This window comes from Podarcis bocagei (assembly GCF_964188305.1).
Source record: "Podarcis bocagei genome assembly, chromosome: 3".
In the NCBI taxonomy this organism is placed as follows: domain Eukaryota; kingdom Metazoa; phylum Chordata; class Lepidosauria; order Squamata; family Lacertidae; genus Podarcis; species Podarcis bocagei.
In genome coordinates, this window is record NC_138127.1 from 77,593,175 (window position 1) to 77,605,318 (window position 12,144).

General features: G+C 41.3%; 1 protein-coding gene across 4 annotated transcripts in view; it reads left to right on the plus strand.

Annotated features, from left to right (window-relative positions):
- Nucleotides 1–2,575: 2,575 nt before the first annotated feature.
- Nucleotides 2,576–12,144, plus strand: part of CDC42BPA (CDC42 binding protein kinase alpha) — a 159,370-nt gene continuing 149,801 nt past the window's right edge. For 3 of the 4 annotated variants that reach the window (XM_081186345.1, XM_081186346.1, XM_081186347.1), the window contains exon 1: nt 2,577–4,320. In XM_081186345.1, the coding sequence (XP_081042471.1) occupies nt 4,143–4,320 (178 nt within the window). In that variant the 5' untranslated portion in view covers nt 2,577–4,142. Of the gene's footprint in view, nt 4,321–12,144 lie in introns of all 4 variants that reach the window. The other variant, XM_081186348.1, reaches the window with a different exon arrangement.

Genomic DNA, 12,144 nt, shown 5'->3' on the forward strand with positions numbered 1-12,144 from the left:
TCCCATAGTTTCTTTACCAGCTGGAATGCCTGGCTGGCAGGGCAGTGGATGAAGTGGCAGCCCTGCTGCTTTGCTAACCTCTGCTGTCAGTGGCACAGTCAATAGTTATTGACTAAAGGCTGCAATCGTAACCCTACTTACCTGGGAGTGAGACCATTTACTATATTTTTCGCCCTATAGGACGCACTTTCCCCCCTCCCAAAATGAAGGGGAAATGTGTGTGTGTCCTATGGGGTGAATGCAGGCTTTCGCTGAAGCCTGGAGAGCGAGAGGGGTCAGTGCGCACTGACCCCTCTCGCTCTCCAGGCTTCAGGAAGCTATCCGCAAGCCTTGGGAGCCCGCGGGAGTTCTTGCGGACAGCAGCCTGCAGCCCGAAACCTGGGGAGCGCAGGTAATTCCGTAGGACTTCTCAGTAGACATAGTTAGGATTGTGATGTAAAACGCACATGGTTAATCAACTACAATTACTTTAACTAGAGTTGAGAACAGCCCTGCTTTAGATTACACTGTTGCATTCTAAACAGAGTGAGATCTCATGCTTATGAAGTGGGGAAGCTGGGAAATGGTCTTTAGAAGTAGTAAGTATAGTCAAGAGATTCCGACTATTGCTGTTTATATGACTGGATGCTGAGTCTTATAATAAAATCAGTTGTGATCCAGCTCATGTAAAACAATAAGCTGCAACAACGACAAAAATAAAAATAAATTAGTGGGACCATGTTCTTTGGACTTTCAAGTAAATGTTAATGGGAGGTGTGGGATTTGAAAATAGGGGCTAAATTATATGATTGTCACTGACAATGTCTACTGAAATGAATCTGTTTGAAGATTAGGGCTTAAACAGAGCACCAGTGCTTAATTAATGCATACCATTAGATAAATTTAGAGCATCAACCATTTCTTTCTTTCCCTGCACAAATATGCAAAGCTTGACTCAGAGAAAAAATATTTTTAAACCCATACTTGTCTTCCAAGGATTAAGCAGAAACCCTCTGGGAGTAAATCACATTGAGCTCAATGGAACTTGGTTCTGCGTAGACATGTCTCCAATTGTGCTATTAATATCAACTTACCATTCCTCTTTTTAAAATACATCATTCCTCTTTTGTACTATCTTTTCATAAATCCTCCAAAACATTTTAAAGGTTTCATTTTGTTGTTTCATAGCAACAGAAATCTTTATAACATTAAAAAAATTTAAACTTTGCAGGAAAGCAAAACTCCACTGGGTGTAGAAATAATCTTCCATGCCAATGTTATCTCCCACAACTTAGATTTGTTAGTTCATTATTTTCTTGGAACTTTTGAAATGGGATGATGCTTTACGATGGGGTGATATTATCATGCAAGACATCTGGAATAAAACACTAAGTTTTATGGGCTTAATATGTGTTGATTTTATTTATACCTTTGTGTACCTTGGCATGACATGCTAGCATAATGGAAATCCATTAGCCCTTTTTATATTTAAGTTGCAGACAATTTCTATTACGAACCCTGCCTTTTCCCCAAACTGCAGCTTTGGCTTTAAAGACAGTCTATTGCCCTAGATGAGAAAATATGGAAAAATGTGTTTCAGCAAGAAGTTGTGAAATTAGAGTAATTGTAAAAGTTCAAGTTGTTTAGAAATGTTGGCCTTTGTTAAGACACCTTTGTCGCCCTGTATATTAAAAAATGATGTCCCCACCATACTACTGTATTTAAGGGTGAATGTGGGCAAGTAGAGGAGAAAATAAAATACACATACAATAGAAAGAGGACTACCTAAAAATGGAAAGTGCTGGAAGGACCTACAACAAAAGCTTCAGTGTGTGTGATGGAAGTGCCAAATCAGTGTGATGGGGCAGTTACTTTGGCAACCCTGCATTTTGAGTAGTGATCCTCTGCGGGCACTTTGAAAATAAGGGAATAAGGAAAATAAGGTTGTGTGGATGACACTGTGTGAAAACATTAACAGCACAATGCTAAATATGTCTACTCAGAAAGTCCCACTGAATTCAATGGGACTTTCTCCTGGGGAAATGGGTATAATTACACCTTTAATGAAGGGGGATCAAGGCTACCCTAGTTTTTTTAATTCTCCTTTTCAACTGATTCGTTTAAAAAAAGTCAATAGCTGTAGTTCTGAAATAATGAGTGCTCTCCTCACCCAAGTGCCTTTTCCTAAAAAAATAAACTAAGATTTTCCTGCTCGTTTTTAAGTAATAAAAAGGGGGCTATTAAATACTCTGGGACAGAGAGCGCCCCCAACCCGGGAGGGTGCCCTTTTTAAGAGGTGGGAGCATACAATGCAAACTAGGAATGGGGGTTCATAGCCCTAAGGGACTGTGTTTGTATATGTGTGTGTGTGAGAGAGAGGGGGGATGGAAAGGCAGATTGGGGAGATCCCTCCTTTGAGGGATCCATGAGACAAGAAAAAGCAGGGGGCCAGTTTCGCGAGGTGACCAAGAGGCAGCAAGACAATCTCCCAGCTCTGCTTAGCAACCTGGTCCTGCAGCAGCCCGCAGGGCGTTTCCGCGCTTGCCGTCCCCTCCCCTCAGTCCGCCTGTATCCCTGCATTCCGTGCTGCGAGAGAAGCGGCGGCAGCAGCAGCAGCAGCATCATCCCTCCCAGGCTCGGCCATTCCTAAGCCAGCTCGTCTCTCCCTCTCTCCCTCCCTTCTATCCCCTCGCTCTCTCTCGTTCCCAACAGCCGCGGCTTGTCCTCCGCTGCTGGCTCAGTTGCTGGGGAGCGAGAGAGAAGGGGGGGGGGGTGAGGGGAAGAGGCCGCCATGTTGGATCCCGAGACTTCAGTAGCGGCGGCGGCGGCGGCGGCAGTTTGTGCGTGAGGGCGTCAGGAGCAGCCGCGGGGCGGGGGAGAAGCGGAGGCCGAGAGGAGGAAAAGGAAACCGGCGGCGGAGGCGGCGGGCGGGCAGTTGTGAGGAGGAGGCCGGGAAGCTGCAGCACCAGCGCCGCGTCGCCCTGAGAAGATGCCTTAAACGCGGCACCCGAATTGGGAAAACAGCGGCAGGGTGGGGGGGGGGGAGAAGCCGGCTGTGTGTGAAGGAGCCCCCCTTAGTCACCCTGTTCCTCCTCCTCCGCCACCCGCAAGACAAAAACAAGCAGCGGCGACATGGGAAGGATTTGCTAGGGATTATTCGCTCAGCCACCCCTTGGCCGGCATTTCCAGGGAGGGCGAATATTGGCCCCTCCAATGCACCCGCGGGAAGAAGGAGCGGCGGCCTGAGGAAATGAAGGCTTCACCTTTCTTGGCCGGGTAGCCGGAGAGAGGAGCTGGTGCGACGGGAGAGAGAAGAGGGAGCCCGACCCTGAGGGGAAGAAGAAGAAGGCTCCTTTCCCGGGGACTTTTCCTGCCCTTCTGCTGCTGCTCCTCCTCTTCTCCCCACCCCCCGCTCTCTGAAGAATTGCCACTGATGCATTTTCCAAAGGGTGGTGGAGGTGGAGGTGGTGGAGGTGGAAGCCGTGGTGGTGGAGGAGGAGGTGGTGGTGGCGGCGGCGGAGGCGGCAGCAGCAGCAGCCGCAGCAGCAGCGGATATTCTCCAGCGCTAGACCTTCCCAAGCCTGTGCATTTTGTTTTTCGCCGGGGGCCTCCCCTCTCCCCATCTCCAGCGATCTTTCCCTCTGCTGCTCTTTCCTCGAAAAGTGAATCGCCGGTGCAAATTGGATGGGGGTTTTACACTTTAATGATGCAGTAAGGATTCGTTTCGGGATTACGTTGCATGATCTGAATTTTGAATGAAGGAGGAGACCTTTTAAAAAAAGAAAGAATAAAATCGCATCTATATGAGAGAAGAGTGGATTTAGTCTTGGGTTGGGTTTCTTTTTAATATTATTATTTAAATGTATAAAATATATATTTTCTCTTTTTAAATGTATTAAAAGAGATTTTAGGGTAATTATTTTTCTCCAATATCCTGTATATATATTGTGTGTGTGTGTATGTGTGTGTGTGGAAACAGCTGACCAAGACAGAGTACTCAGAGTGGGAATTCCTGAGATGCATTGTACCTTCAGCACCATCCCCGAAGAAGCATTGACTTTTCAAAACACTTTTTAGAAACTAAAACATTCTGATGTGTTAGAGTTTTCAAAAATAACCAGTAATAATAATTGAGGAGAGGCCCATTAAAAACTGAAGCAATCATGTCTGGAGAGGTACGCTTGAGACAGTTGGAACAGTTTATTTTGGATGGACCAACTCAGACAAATGGGCAATGCTTTAGTGTGGAAACGCTGCTGGATATACTCATCTGCCTTTATGATGAATGTAATAATTCACCCCTGAGGAGAGAGAAGAATATTCTGGAGTATCTAGAATGGGGTAAGTTTGATCAAACATGACATTCCTGTCCACTTTTAGTATTCTGGTATGATTTATTTTAAGATTGCATGTGTTTATAGCTAGAGTTTACAGCTACTAAGTCATTTTGTGTTTGTATTTTACAATACAAAACTGGTGAATAACCATAATTTTACATCAGGAATCTCAGGTGCACATCTCCTAGGGAGTACTGGTCTTGATGATGGGCCTTTTAAGGCTCTGCATTTGAAGTTTACATCTGTAGAATGAGTGACAGTGGAACACCATATGACTTATTATATATATATGTATACGTTTGCTTAGCTAAAAGATAGTGAAATTGTATGTTGCTTACTTGAAATATTTGCAATATCTGCAAAAAAATGGGGAAGTGGGAGTACAAAAGGGTCAGATGTATCCTCAGCTACTGTTGACCTCTGTAAAACACATTGGAAAAATGTAAAGTTGGTAGGTAGGAAAATGTGCGTTTTCTCATTCTAAACACAGTATTGTAATACTTCAGGATTTTTAATGAAAGTCAAATGATAATTGGTGACTGAACAATGCTGGCATCATGACAAGGCTGGTTATTTATTTCCTTCTAAATATACAGTAGTTAGAGCACAAGAGATGAAGTCACATGAGAACAGTTATTGTATGACCTTCAAATGTCAAAGTCATACTGTAGATAAACATGTATTTTTAAAAATGTTTGACCAAAATAGTACAAGAGGATTGAAACATTTTTAGAAAATTTTTAAACCTGTTTGGTTTAAGCTAGTTATATCAAATAACCAGGATCTTCATAATAAAATCCCTGAAAGAAAGCCATTGTGTGCCCTGCAATCAAAATAAGGATAGCAGGTTGTTCTTTTTTTCTGCATTTTTGGTGTACAGCTAGTTAAGGCAGCTTAGGCACTAACAGTCCAAACTTGAACAGTTTATTGTATGGTAAGTCTCATTGATCTCTGTGGGTAAAGGATTGTAGCCTAAGTGTTACTTAACACTGCAGTTTTATACCCACTTACTTGGGAGTAAGCATCATTGAAATAATTAGAATACTAGACATTTCTGTATTGTTTCTGGCACAGTTTAGAACAGTTGCAGCTTGATATTAGGTCATATCCCTGACTAGATGCCTTTAAAAAGAAAACTAGATTGAAATTGTTAACCTGGTTGTATAAATGAAGTTTGGCAGTTTCTCTTATGTAAAATGTTTTTTTTAAAGTTGAACCAAACAGGTTTAAATCAATAGATTAATATCTGTGTGAAGCAGGATAAACTTAGAGGTGTGAATATGACAACAAGGCTCCATCACATTGAATGTACATCTTTCAGTCTCTCAGTGAGAGCTCTTTGACAAATGAATGTTGTTTCATGATTCTCGAAGTAACCAGATTTTTAAATTAGTACTCTCATTAGGAACTTATACTGTACACTGTCAAAAGATAAAATACTATCATGAAGATTTTAATACTTCTGTACATGTTCCTCTGTAGTCTTTAAATTTACTTTATTCTCACATAAAACTTTTCAACTACAGAAGGAAAATATTCATTTCATTTCAGAGACTCTGTTTGAAGTGTATGGTTATATAATTTACAGAGAGAGAGAGAGCAAGCAGGCAAGCAAGTACATATATTAACAAAGAGTATTTGAAGGTAAATTGTAGGATAGTGCAGTTCCTGTAGGGATTATGGGAAGCAGGAAATGTAATGTAGGGAATAAGGGCTACAGCTTTTGCTCTCATGACTTGTCTTCCGCTTTTTTATATTAATTTATCAGGGACAGTGATTTGGGACAAAAATTATTTGCGGAAACATGCTGAGCATCTGAATTTTCATTGCTTTCACCTAAATTTACAGTTACATTGATGGGTGTGAATAGTATTTGTGAAGGCTGCAGCAGATCGCTCATATTTGTAGCAGTTCAGTAGGAAACATCATTTTGAAGTCATTCACATGTGCTTGATTTGGATTTTGTTCAATCTTATTGTGTTTGATCAGGAGGGTGATTATTTTATGTATTTAAAGCATTTTTCCTATTTTGAAGGGACAGTGGCTCCCTTTGGCTTGCATAAGATTACAAGGCATCCCTGCCCACAGACTCACAATCTAAAAGACATAATACAAACGGAAATGAGGGTGGGGAGGGAGGGGAGCAAACTTGGCTGCAAAGTTATTAGGATGTCCAGCTTACGGTAAATGGAAATGGGTCAGAAAGAGCCTGCTGGAACGGATCTTCCAGCAGAGCTGGATTAACATTTCTTCCCATCTTTCTGCTGCAGCCTGATGGAATGGCTGCTGCTAATAGACAGTTGAGGGAGGGAGGAGCCTAATGGAACTGGTCTCTCAGAGGTAATGGAGTGGCCCTGCAGACCCATCTTTTCTTCTGTTGTAGCTGCTTTGTAATAGTTTCCAAAACTGAAGGTGGGAAGAATGTTTTCCTGGAAATGCTATCATGTATTTGAAACGTGCTTAAAGATGTACCATATATGCAAAGGGTAGTATAGCAAAGGATAACACATTTTGTTAATAAGTTGCACATTTTATTTACACTGTTGTGTGGTTATTGTTTTTCCAGCTTTTAGGGTTCATGATGGCTACCAAATCAGTTTAGTTCTGAGTGATCTTCTAAAATTCTTTATGACTTGCCTTTTTTAAAAAAATGCATGTCAGAATGAAAATGTGTGGCAGAAGAATGGTAAAACGTTTATAGAATGGTTTATAGTTGCATGTTTGTGTTTAGTTAAAGCCAAGACTATCATACTTATTCCTTACTGTATCTGGCTGTACATTTCTTGTACAGTTTACTGTTTTAAAGACTTCATGTTAGGGTTGTAATAAGCATAATTTGGTAACTAAAGATTGTAGAGCTTGTGATTTTTACATATTAATCGTGGTGGGAGTAGTGGAAAAAGATGGCAGGGACAGGCCATTTTTAGATTAACATAAGTAGATCTTTAAATCTTCTATGCTTTTGTTTATGGAAACACACAATGTCATCTTTAATTTTTTTTAAAGTATTTAAAAATACTCTGGATGTAAAAATATCCTTACAGAACACCTTTCATATATAACTTACTATTTTGTAATCCTTGAGGACCAATCTTTATAAATCCTGGAAATACACAACAATGTTGGCCTTGAGCCACATTGTTTATTTCAGTGTACTCCATGTATACATGAACAATTTTAGTCTCCACTGAACGCTAGTTACACTTAAGTGACAGAATAAGGAGATCCTTTCCTTGTAGCAACTGGAGCCTGCCAGCTGGAAAGATTTGAGAATGCAAAGCATGTTGTCCTCCTTTTGTATAACAGCATCCGTTGTCGCTGGTGACCCTGGAAGAGGTAACTTAGGACAAGGATGCAGAGGATTAGAAGAAGTAATACAGCAGTGAAATAAATGCTAAAGTGTGGTATTGGTTAATTTTAAAACATTTTTTTCCTTCAAGGAAGATATCAGCATTATTTCTAGGGTTGGAATGAAAGCTACAAGTAGGAAACGTTTAAGGCTGCAGTCCTAATACTATTTTAATTTCTTAGTAAGTCACATGCAAATCATAGGGAGTAATTTAAGCTATTATTTAAATGATTATAATGGTGTTTATATAGTGGTGTAGCATGTTCAAAATGCTTAATGTACTTTATCTTAGCTATGTTTATGATAACCACATAACATGAGTTGGTAGTATTATCTCTATATTGCCAATGGGAACTGAGGTTGAAAGGGAGTGGCTTGCCTGAGGCCACCTTCTGAGTTCATAGAATATGTGAGATCTGAAGGATCTTGGTTCACACCTTAGTCTGTAATAGCTCATCATTATGACACCACTTTTAATGTATGCCCATTGTTGCACAACATAGACTCTTTCACTTGTACACCCTTATGCGTTAAGATGGCAATAGCTCAGTTTTATAGCATCAAACCAAAGCTGAAGTACCAATGTCCTCACAGCCTGCAGGGGTTTTCAGAGCTGACATGTTCAGCGTGCCATGGATTCTTCTGGCTCTTTATCTTAAATTAATAAATGAGATAAATATATATCAGAAGCACCTAATAATGTGGCAAGAATAAGTCAGGTGACAAGCTGTGACTTGTATGGAAATCACTGTTAAAACTCAGCTACTCCTGTTGGAAATATGTGCATAGACAACCACTACAATAATTAATGATTTACAGTCTTATACCAATGAGAAAAAACAGAACTTCATATTTTGACTCTACTGTATTATAGTTATGTTATTTTATAAGTTAGAATTACTGATCTGGTCATTGATATACTTCCAGTGTTAGAAAAGTGCTGGTGGTTCTATTCCACCAAAGGTGGAATATTCCATGATATGGGGGAATCTATATTTTGAATTTTTCCTTTTCCTATTAGTGGGAAATACTATGGCTGCAGTCTTGATCAGCCTGAGTATTTCTACTTGCACATTGAGACTTTTAAGGATCCCCTTTCATACAGTAGTCACATGTATCCCCCCCTCCAAAAGGCTTCTACCCAAGATGTTCCTGGAGCAGCACAAAGGGCTATGGGGGGGGATGTCCTTTCCCCAGTATGTATATGTGGAAGTGTTTTCTTCACATGCATGTGGCAGGGGGTGGTGAATGTTACTTCTTTCCCAGGCTTTGCATAATAAATGCAGAAATGAATGTTTTTGAGACCACCTTACTATTAAAAGTACTTGAACTTCCAATTCCATGCAGTTGATAGCTAATCTGGAAATGTTAAAAAAATAGAGCAAGTAACTCATCTTTTTAAAAGAGAGATTTGACATTTAATGCTAGTCTTGTATTTATCAGAGGTTGTATTATATGCTACTAGTGTTTGACTACTATAATTTGGCAATTACATTTTGATGTTTTGACTTAAGCACAGCAAAGCGAAGACCTTCAAAGTACATTAAAGTTAAATAAAAAATTCTCATTGAAAGCAAAGGGATTATACACAGCATATATAGCAGAAATTTACATATATATATTTTTCAGAGTTGGAACTGGAGGATGAGATAAGCAATATACATGTGCTTGACTATAATCCTGTCTCTGAGGCTGAGTTCATTTATAGTAGTCTAATGCGCACATTTCAATATATAAAACTGTCTTTTGGTCACTGAATTAATACAGCTTTGTTGTTTCTTTTGTATATTTGACATTAAATATTTAAACATGAAATGTAATTGATGGGAGGAGAGCATGGGAGTATCCCATTTGTGGGCTCAGACTGTCAGGCTGAAGTTACAATTTTAAGTGAGAACAACACACAGAGCAAACCTACAATTAGGAATGCTACAGCACTAACTTCCTGACATGTGTCCCCCCCCCCCCCAGTATTATTTGGCCTTGTCTACAACATCTCCTGTTTTGGATCTGCTTCTGTATGGTGTGCTAAGTACTGACTAGTTACTAAGTACTGGCTTGAGAGCAGTACATGTGAAAAGGATCTAGGAGTCTTGGTTGACCACAAACTTGACATGAGCCAACTGTGTGACGCGGCAGCTAAAAAAGCCAATGCAATTCTGGGCTGCATCAATAGGAGTATAGCATCTAGATCAAGGGAAGTAATAGTGCCACTGTATTCTGCTCTGGTCAGACCTCACCTGGAGTACTGTGTCCAGTTCTGGGCACCACAGTTCAAGAAGGACACTGACAAACTGGAACGTGTCCAGAGGAGGGCAACCCAAATGGTCAAAGGCCTGGAAACGATGCCTTATGAGGAACGGCTAAGGGAGCTGGGCATGTTTAGCCTGGAGAAGAGGTTAAGGGGTGATATGATAGCCATGTTCAAATATAGAAAAGGATGTCACATAGAGGAGGGAGAAAGGTTGTTTTCTGCTGCTCCAGAGAAGCGGACACGGAGCAATGGATCCAAACTACAAGAAAGAAGATTCCACCTAAACATTAGGAAGAACTTCCTGACAGTAAGAGCTGTTCGACAGTGGAATTTGCTGCCAAGGAGTGTGGTGGAGTCTCCTACTTTGGAGGTCTTTAAGCAGAGGCTTGACAACCATATGTCAGGAGTGCTCTGATGGTGTTTCCTGCTTGGCAGGGGGTTGGACTCGATGGCCCTTGTGGTCTCTTCCAACTCTATGATTCTATGATTCTAGTTTTATTGTGACTGCTTTGGAGAGCCTATGATAAATGTAGGACCATTTGTTAACGTAGGAATTCTGCTTTGGTCTCCAGAAGACACACCTGCTGTTCCACTGAAACTGCAGGCATATACAGTGGTACCTCGGGTTAAGTACTTAATTCGTTCCGGAGGTCCATTCTTAACCTGAAACTGTTCTTAACCTGAAGCACCACTTTAGCTAATGGGGCCTCCTGCTGTACCGCCAGAGCACGATTTCTGTTCTCATCCTGAAGCAAAGTTCTTAACCCGAGGTACTATTTCTGGGTTAGCGGAGTCTGTAACCTGAAGCGTATGTAACCTGAAGCATATGTAACCCGAGGTACCACTGTACTTGAGACTGTACTCTCACATACATAGTTCTTAATTGAAAAGAGCTTAGAAATTCAACCTAAATGTTGTCTTCACTGCAAGCCAACTATGATTTGAGCTATTTGAGGTGATCTCTAGATTTGTAAAGAGTGGCTGCTGTCAAGGGTCACTATAGGGATGTGGCCTCGTGGCACTGGAAACTATTAATGGCCTGAAGAAACCAGGAAGGCAGCAGAAAGGGAGCATGAAGAGCAGGACTGGAGAAGACAAAGAGGAAAGGGGTCAGGAAGAGTGGCCTACACAAACAGGTTGGATGGGAGCAGCAGGTTGGGGAGTCTGGCAATCTCTAGCTCACAGGTGTAGAGGGCCAAGCCAAAAGTCCCAGGGAGGAAAGGAAGCTTTTGGAGGAGCTATTGGGATGGGAACAGCCAGGTGGAAAGCCACTATCCTATAGCAACCCTGAGTTTAGGGCAGAGCCGCCTGCATCTCTTGTGGTGGGAATTTCACCTCCCGGGGGTCTCATCCCTTGACAAGAGATTGTATCCAGGATGAGGAAAGTTGAGAGAAAATATTCCCAGACAGGTGAAAAAGTAGTTATGCCTCTTCTTGTTGGGCACTGCTCTCAAATTGGGGCATGCAGGGTGCTCAGGTCACCCACAGGATTCCTTACCTTAAACTTAAGCCTAGGAGCTGATGCTGTCAAGCTCCCAGGGCTTACATCTGCTTGCTGGCTTTGCAAGCCTTGGACTTGCAGACTTCAAGATGGAGGGTGGTGGGTTCAACATGCCCTTCTTAGGAGACACTTTGACAGGAGCTGCACTACCTATGACATTAAATGTGTGCTTAATCTGGGCACTCTTGTTTTGAAGGAAAAGCAGCTGCATGGGCCCTGATCCAGTCCATGCTCTTGACCAAAAGCTCCCCTGGCTACCTTTTGCCCCCAGAGGTGCTGTTTACCAATACTATACCATATTTGGATGTAAATAATGGCTGGCAAGGAGATTTGAAACAAGTGCAGGATCCTTGATTAGGTCCTTGTGCAGTTGTGTTTTTTAAAAAACTTTCAAACTAAAAGTGGCCAGTTTTGAAGACACTTTAAAAAGAAGTGTGTTCAACATATGTATAGTTTGGCCTGATGGCTGAAGTTTGATTGTTTTAATTTCAGAGGATTGCAGCTAAGTTAATAAATGGGAACAGGAGAGAACTATTTAATGCTGCATCTACAAGTATTTTAGGAATTCCTCCTATTCCATCCTGATATACTTGGTATGCTTTTGGTTAGAAAAACATAAAAATAGAGGGATCTGAACAATTTTAGAAGCTATGTTGCAAGCCTCATGACATGATTAATGGACTAAATAGGGCTTAAGCATATTTGAAGCTTTAAGAATTAATCC